Source organism: Limulus polyphemus, unplaced genomic scaffold, assembly GCF_000517525.1.
Source record: "Limulus polyphemus unplaced genomic scaffold, Limulus_polyphemus-2.1.2 Scaffold3903, whole genome shotgun sequence".
Classification (NCBI taxonomy): domain Eukaryota; kingdom Metazoa; phylum Arthropoda; class Merostomata; order Xiphosura; family Limulidae; genus Limulus; species Limulus polyphemus.
In genome coordinates this window covers 60,866-70,012 of record NW_013669513.1, presented here as the reverse complement: position 1 = coordinate 70,012, position 9,147 = coordinate 60,866, and the positions used below count along the sequence as shown (strand labels likewise).

Sequence of the window (9,147 nt, the reverse complement as noted above, 5' to 3'; positions counted from 1 at the left end):
TGGCATTATGGAATTCACAAATAATGTATACAACTTTAAAATTCACAAGAAAACTACACTGGACTACCTTTTGGAAAATACTCATCAAATAATGTATACAACTTTAAAATTCACAAGAAAACTACACTGGACTACCTTTTGGAAAATACTCATCAAATAATGTATACAACTTTAAAATTCACAAGAAAACTACACTGGACTACCTTTTGGAAAATACTCATCAAATAATGTATACAACTTTAAAATTCATAAGAAAACTTTTCCCTGACTGGTGATGCTAAAATCAGATAAGTTTAAATCAGTATATTTCTAAGTTGTCTTGACAGTTAACTCTTGAAAATATAATGAACAACAATATTATTACCTACATTGTTATCAAATATGATGTTAACTAATAAATAAACATTTAAATGTTAAAAGTCAAAGGGTCAATATAGAAAAAAACTGTTCATTAACTGTAAGTTAATATTAATGAATAGATAAGTATGTTAATTCCTGCATACCATAATTTTACATGAACCCTGTATTCTTTACTTGAAATCCATAAACACTTTTCACTCGGATGTTTCTAGTAATACTATGTGATAATAGTCAACCATTATGGTGTAACATTGTTCAAGTAGTATTGTCACACATAAAGCACATGCACTCTTTGGGAAAATTAACAGTAGCACAGTGAAGGGTTGTAACAAAGTTATTATTGTATGCTTTACCTAGTTATTTGACGTGTAAGTGTACATCAGTAGATGTTCAACATGTATTGAAACTTCAATTACAATTGGCCATTTACTGTAGCCAGTTAATTTCCCTAACTTACTATAACCAGTGAATCATCATGGATATTATAGCTGATATATCTTCTCAATAACATGAATAACTTCTGAGTGCAACTGGTAGAAGTTTGTAAATTACAATTTAAAACATACTGGGCAAATATTGTAACTCTGCCATTATGATCACAGACTATTCTTTAGGCAGAAGGATTATTAAAACACCGTATCCATGCTTTACTGCCACCCACTGTTAGAGAACCGTATGTTGAATAATGTTTTGATTGAAACGAGTACACAGACAGACATATGGATAGTCAAGTAAGTTTACTTCTATAGGGACATTTTATGTTAAAACTGAGCTTATGCCAAGTATTTGGTGACCTATTGAAGTGAACTGAACATTAAATGAATAATTAAAATCTGTTTTTCAGGGTGGAAACATTCTAGAAGATCAAGACCTTCAAGAAATTGGCATTTCGAATGAAGAGCATAGAGAGAGAATTTTGAACTTCAGTAAGAAGTTACAACCTATTCAACCAATAGGAAAAGATGAAGGAAAAATAAGAATGCCAGAATCCGTCAATCATTGGCTAAAATTACTGCATCTTGAGGAGTACCAAGACACTTTCCAAAAGAATGGTTTCACAAATATGGACCGAGTAATGAAGATATGGGAAGTGGAATTGAATACGGTAATACTTGTCTATATTATTAAAATGTTTTATCACACATTTAATCCTCGTAAAATGAAATCTTTGACTTAATGATAAAGATTAATATTAAGACTTGGATTACTTAGAGTAGCCTAAGTTTAAACAGTTGTTTAAATTGTTTACATATTTATGTAAGCTGTTTTCAGTTATATTTTTAGAACACATCTAGTATACCATAGTATAGTAGATACTATACTAGGATATACCTATGTTGGCATGCATCGTGACTTTTTTGGTGATAATTATTTGTTGCGTTATATTAGTAGCCTAAGTTTAAACAGTTGTTTAAATTGTTTATATATTTATGTAAGCTGTTTTCAGTTATATTCTTAGAACACATCTAGTATACCATAGTATAGTAGAGTGTATTATTTTATACTAGGATATATCTATGTTGGCATGCATCGTGACTTTTTTTTTGGTGATAATTATTTATTGCATTATATTACGAGTTGTGCAAGATCCTGAGTTTATATTTATAGTTTGTCTTGTGAAATGAAATTTTATTTGCTGCACTATTTTTATTATAATATGTTTGAAAGATGTTCGGTTATTATCTGTTAAATGTTGTTTCATTTCCATCTTGATGAACTGATTGGTATCTTAAGAGATGCTGAATGTAGAAGAATGGTAAGGTGGTTAGATTATTATCTAATGTTAGAGATGACCAGTGTAAATACTACATCTTGTATTATGTGGCTCTGTTTAAGCTGGCAAAAAAAAAACATCTTTTTCTTTTGTTATACTGGACCTCAATAGCAAACCTAAAAATGTTTACTGATATTAAAGCTATTAGAAACTGACTGGTTACCCCAACATTTGGAAAAATGTTATCCATTATCTGACAGGCTGTGTTTCATTTATCAGAAAGTAGTAATGTTTAGATTTCGAGATGAAAATTAACTGTTTTGTTTTGTAAATAGTAAGTACATAAGCAAGTTAGGTATTCATTCAAATTGTATTTGTTGATCAGCCAAATAAATCATGAAATAGTAATTATCTCTTATTGTGATTGTTTATACAACAGGTATTAGAAATAAAAAAACTTGGTCATCAGAAGAGAATATTAGCATCACTTGGAGAACGAACACCAGAGCAATATATGGGCAACTTAGAAGATTTTGACTTATCAAAATTGGTAAATATCAGTGTGTATTTTCATCAATATTAAGTTGTATTACAATTACAGTTTTTACCCTTAGATTAATGATTTATCTCTTTGAAAAGCTTACAAAATTATTTGAAATCGTTTATTTCTCCTCATAGATTTTTGGTAAAGTCAAAGATGTCCACGTAAGACAGAAACAAAATTTACAATAAGAGTACCTGTAGGTGAAAAAAAAAAAGACAAGTTTGAAGCTATATTAAATTTTGTAAAAATATTTAGTTTCAAAGCATGTTAAAACAGATAAAAAAATTAGAGTAGTAAACTGAAAAATCCATGTTCTTTCAACCTGTTTTGAACAAAAAGTGCATCAAGTGAGCTTTGTGAACGTAGTTTTAAGTTTTTAATTTCGTTTTCTTCACATTCGAGGACAATTTTTGTAAATTCTTATTAATTTCTAAAATAACAATCATTTTTTAATTTTAATTATTATGTTATTATAGACAGCATAAACTACCTAACAAGTGTATGCAGCATAATTTTTTGTACAGAGAAAAAAATTGAATGATTATCATAAAAATTGTTAAAGTATGGAACTGTAAATCTTTTGTAAGAAATAATCATCGATGTGGTATTTATGAATCCACATAATGTTTTAATTTCACACTTTGTGTTACTCCCCCATGGCATTGCATAGAAAATGCATATTTTTTTCTACATTCTTCCTGCTCTTCTGTTGAAACTAGTTATAAGTTAAATCCTTATGAAAAAAGTACCTTTATTTTTCTGTATACAAGAAAATTAGTTTCTGCTAGAATCAAATGCTACATTTTGCTTCATTCTTTAAGTTATTTTGCTATAATTGCATTTGTATTTACGTTCTGAATGTTTGTTAGGGTTACATGACGCTCGTTTCTTTTTTTATCAGTAGGTACATCTATATGATTCGTTTTAAAATAACATGCAAGGCGGTTTGTGTCTTAGGATGTTTGTTTTTTGGAACAAATGACAAAATGAAGCACTGTAAAGATGTTATAATAAAACAAAAAAGAACATTTTTATTTTTTGTGTATATTTTCGTGTAAAAGTATTTTTAGAAAAAAGGAGAAATATATTGCGTTCACCTCAAAAATAAAAATCTGTCTCTATTCTTTAGGTTTTTTACATGGTCATTTTTGCATAGCTGTATTATCAACCCTATCTGGGCAGCCAGGGTGATGTTAGGTCAACTCTGTTTGTGTTCTTTTCACATTTTAAATTCTTAACCTAATTGAATGGAATTTGGTACAAATTTTCTACATGAGTACCTAGTTTTCTGCTTGATAAAAGTAATTTAATTTGGTTTAGTACTTGTATAATATTTTAGGTTGTCAATTTTTGAAAATTTTGTCTTGAAATGCCATTAATACTTTCATCTTAAAGCTTCTTATTGCATACCTAAAATCATGTAAGTACATCCAATACTTATTTGTACAATAAAACTATTTCTACAGGATGACAGGGTCTAAGTAGATATAAATCTATACTCTCGGATGTACAAGTAATCCTAAACAAATCTGTAAGTGTGTTGTTTGCAAGCAATAACCACTGGAGCTGTGAAGAGATCAAAATATCTTTTAAATTTTTCTTTGAGAATGTCATTAAATAAATTAAATACTTAACAGTTAACAAATATAAAGTAAAAAAAAATTTTAAGAGTTGCAATTACTACTTCAACTTAAATTCTGAATATGGAAGTGTGCCCTCGACTCATGAAAACTGTACTATGTACGTTGTGAGGTTAAGGGTAATTTTTTTTTCTTGCCAAAACAGAAGTTTAATGGAAATGTTAATTTCAATTCTGTATGGTCTGAAAGACTTTAAGCAGTTTCTAGTTTTTGAAAGTTAAGTAAATGTATGCATATTTTAAAAGATCTCTAGTTTTAACATATCCTAGTTAGTCTATGACCACCTGAGGCATATTAAGGTTTCAGGCGAGATTGCATTGTACTACTTCATCCATGTCAGGTTTTAGAATCATCTTGCGTTTGTATAACTATTCGGGCAACATCAGGATTTTATGTAGGGTCATTGTGTTTGTATCAGTAATTTCAGGTTTTCATTTTAATTTTTCAGATAGTAGAAACAACTACTGAAGCTAATCCTATCTGTGCTAGCTATCCCTAATTTTGAATTGACAGAATGGAGGGAATGTAGACAGTCAACAGTACCCACCACCAACTATTGTCTAACCAAATAGTTGGATCTTATTGTCATCCTTATAATGCACCTACACTCCCACAGTGAGAAGTGCTATTTATTTCTTGTAAAAAGACACAAATAACAGACCCATAGATCGAAACCCGGCACAGTAACCACTGGACCATACGGTTAAGTACAACTTATTTGAGCAATTTGTATGTGATAATACAATGAAGTGTCATTGCACGGGTGAGCCCTGATGCCCTGTTCAATATGTTTAGCACTCATGTTTTGTTCATAGTGAATTATGGGCCATCAGTTGAGGTCATCAGGGACTTATTACAATTACAACCACTTTGTCTCTAGCTGTACTTGTAAACTTGAGTAACTTGAAGTATAAACTGAGCAAAGTTCAGACTATGAGGAGCCAAAGCAGCCATTGTTAGTCTGTTAACCAGATAATTCAAACTGTTAGTCACAAATAGCAGCAAATAAAATTGCATATGTAAGTTTTGTTTTGATTTTCTTGTATTTTTTTGAAAGGGTGCCATTGAAGCTTACTACAGGTTGATTCATGTTTGAAAAGACATATGTACAAATTATCAAAAAAAGTTATTATTACAGCAAGATTGCTAAACGGTGTAGAACAAAAGGATACAACATTTCAAACAAGAGAATATACAGTGTTTTCCAAGGAAGTGAAAAACTATCCCAGCAAAATGTTATGAACAGCAACAGGCTGTGAAGCCACATTTCAACCCAGTTCAAAGCAGTGCTTTAATTCACATAGTGAAGGCTAAGGTTAGGAAAGGGAACCCTCCAACCCAAAAAAGTCATTGAGATGAATTTAAACGTATTCTTTGGTACCATTAACAAAGATAATAGATAAGGACTTGAAGTTTACAGAGGCTCACAAACCATAAAATACACAAGCTTCCAGCCACACCTTGAAATCACTGGCTATTTTCATGAAAAAGATGGCTAAAGAAACCAGAATTAAAGCAGTAGCATAGGACAAATTTCTTAAATCCTCTGATGTTGCTCCAGTGGATTTTTTTTTCTGTCTTTAGTCACCTTAACTGTGGTTTTGGAAGCTGATATCTACATATGGTAGAGAGTTTGTGTAATGTTTGGCAGTGTCTTTATTTAAGGTTGGCTACATAATTTCTTGCAAAAGCTTACTGCAATGAAATTTGCAGTGTCAGGCAACAGTGCATAATAGTGGCAATCAGCTCGAGTATGTATAACAGTGAACGAAGTATTTCCAAAGGCTGCAAAGGTCTTAGAACGTTGTTCCTATCTGACTTAATTGTGTATGTGCATGCTTGCATACCCGTATAAAATCACCATACATAATATATTGCTTTATTAAAAACAGTTGTACCTGTATATGAAAGTTTGATACGACTCCACTTGTTACAAAACGAAGCTAATATTGCTCAAACACTTATACCCATAGGAAGTGACACGGTATTAAACCATGATGCGTCTCAAGTAGATAACCCTTCATATTGCTTTTGTTAATATCTAAAACTGTTTTATTTCTATGTTTCTCTCTTTTTTTTTGTATATTAGAATTCAAAGCTTAGTGAACTAGGTATCGAAGAAGCACCTTCTACCGAAGTTTGCAAAGAAGATGCGGGACTGTTTAAAGACTACACTAATGTTACATCTACAAGAAGAGAAAATAAAGGCTCACAGTCATTAACACAAACATTAAGTGGGGATAAAGGAGAACTGAGAATTAGGCCACCTACACAGTTAATGAGTGAACAAGAATATGTAGAGACATCTTCATCTCGTCAACAGATTAGTGGAGTACCTGCATGCTTAACAGCACAGTGGTGTCACCAACCTGATGCCCTAATTAAAGGACATTGCATCTATAAAGCACAGGTGAGAGTTGAGTATATTCAGTCATTAATGTATTATTCCAAACAATGTATATCCTTATATTAACCCTATGTGTAAAACAGGTTTGGTTGAATTCCACCCAAAATGTAATTAAAAATCTTTATTATCAATGTATACCAGTAAACGTGACATTGAAACATAGTTTATAATTCAGATTTTAATATCATATATATATAAGTTGATTTCTTAATTTCATAAAATATATTTAAAAAATTCTCCATCTTCACTTTTCTTTGTCACATGAAAATATCTATCTTTGATTTCTACATTTCATAATTATCTAACATCACAAATAGATTGCCGATGCTTCCAACCAATTAGAAACAGAAATAATATAAAATTTGAATCTTCTACCCTTTTGGTTTGCTGAGATATCAATAAATTTTTAAAACCCAATAATGAAGCCCTTCCCATTTTTTTCATGCCAGTTTTCAACATCAAACTACTTGTGTGATGGACATGCTTATAACCAATAGAAAGAGCATATTTTAATGTGCAGTTTGTTTGTATTGGGCAGTTAGAGACAATAGTTTACAAGAAAGTCTTGATGTGTGTTGAGTAATGTCATTGCTCCTAGCAGTAAAAGAATTATTTTAGCCTACTTATAGTTTAGTTAAAATGCCAGATGAATTATAATAGTTTTGGAACATTCTATTCTAGTGCCTAATAATTTTTTTGTGCTCTAAAATATATATTTGAAAGCTACATAAATTAGTTTAGACAATCAGTATGTATATATATATATAGATAAGAAAAAAAGTAGGGTTAATGAAACACAGGATTTGAGTGCCTAAAGTGCTAAATATCCTGTTTGTTTGTTTTTTTATGTATAATTTTTGTTTACTGTTATATATTATTATCAAAAGTATCTTTCCCCCCAGTGGCACAGGGGTGTCTGCATACTTACAACGCAATGCTAGAAACCAGAAACCGGGTATCCAAAACCTGTGGTGGGCAGAGCACAGATAACCTATTGTGTAACTCTGTGCTTAACTTCAAACAAACAAACAAAGTAACTTAATACAAAAACTTAGCTTAGGCAACAAAAAATAAAATCATTTTAAAATTTTATGAGCTTAGGAACCTGAGCTTGCAAGCTCAAACTATATGTAACTTGATCAGTTTGCTTACTTTTATCTAGGTGTGTGTGCCTGTATAGGGGGGAGGGCTAGATATGGGCTATCACTATTACTTATTGCTCTTCCTGGAGTAATAAATAGCCTCCCTTAGCACAGAATCTGGCAATAAAACAATAAGATTAAAAGAAAACAGATGCGAAAAAGTTAACAGTTGAAACTGTGGAGATAATTATATTGAAGATAGAATAAGAAAAAAAAGGATATTATCAATTTTGTTTCACATTTCTAAACTTCCCCGTATGTTGATGAATTTTCTACATTTGATTATAGAATAGAGAAAATAACAGATGACATATAATGTTTCATCGAAACAAACTTTTGATATTCATTTACGAGGCTCCAGAGGCTATGCAAATGAAATATGAGATGTGTAAGATGAACACCAAGTATTTTTTATTCTTAACATTAAAGGCTTTATAAACTCCCAGACAAGTCTTTTTTAGAAATACTTTAGTATAAAAATAAGATTTTTGTATATAATAGATTATTTTTACTAAAAGCTTGCCAAATTTTGTGAAGACATGCTCAGTAAATTCAGAGTTATAGTATGTATAGTTTCACACTTCCAATGTAAGTCAAACTGATCTATTTCATACTGAAAAAAGTTAGAAACATTGTGTGGGGCTTTCTTATTAAACCAATTTCACATCTAGTCAAACAATAGTAGTTTGCTATTATCTTTAGCTTCAAATTACTTAGATCGTTTTGGTTTCCTGTTACACGTAACTTTAAAATACAGGCATCAAGGAACCATTTGGCCATTCACAGCTGTCCTTTCACACCCTACTCTGGGAAAAATCAATTTTAATATATTCTTTATTTTTAATGAGATCATGGATTCCCCTCTTAAACTCTTGTTAAGTATTGGCCTTCACTACTACACCAACAACTAATTCCATAATTCACCCATCCTGTTAAAAAAACAAAACTCTACTAACTAGAGCTTAACTTTACAAAATCTTAAACTTGCAAAAATCTGGATCATCCAATGATTGGGGTCTTTGCACATATGAATGGTAGGTTTGTAATGTGTGCTACTTATAAGTATGAGTGTGGAAATGTCAGTTGTAGTTTCTAAAAGGCTTGAATTCTTACTTGAAATCTGAAAAGTGAATTTATATGATAGGTGATAAGTTTCAACATTGTGAATGAAAAGTTTTAGTTCTTTGTGTCCAGTGAAAAGATTTCTAATGTCATCAATATACCTGATAAAAATGGCAGAGAATTTATGAGTGCAATTACTGTAAGTAATTTTATCTAACTTAAAATTTTCTAAATCCATCTATTTCTGTAAATGAGTAATTCCATTTGTACTTATAATT

The 9,147-nt window shown here is 30.8% G+C and overlaps 1 protein-coding gene across 3 annotated transcripts in view; it reads left to right on the top strand.

Moving 5' to 3' along the window:
- The window catches only part of LOC106470250, a 57,960-nt gene that overhangs the window by 33,400 nt on the left and 15,413 nt on the right, over nucleotides 1–9,147 (top strand). For all 3 annotated transcript variants that reach the window (XM_022398848.1, XM_022398847.1, XM_013930793.2), the window contains 3 exons: nucleotides 1,205–1,465; nucleotides 2,514–2,624; nucleotides 6,348–6,668. In XM_022398848.1, coding sequence (XP_022254556.1) covers nucleotides 1,205–1,465; nucleotides 2,514–2,624; nucleotides 6,348–6,668 — 693 coding nt within the window. The remainder of the gene's footprint in view (nucleotides 1–1,204; nucleotides 1,466–2,513; nucleotides 2,625–6,347; nucleotides 6,669–9,147) is intronic.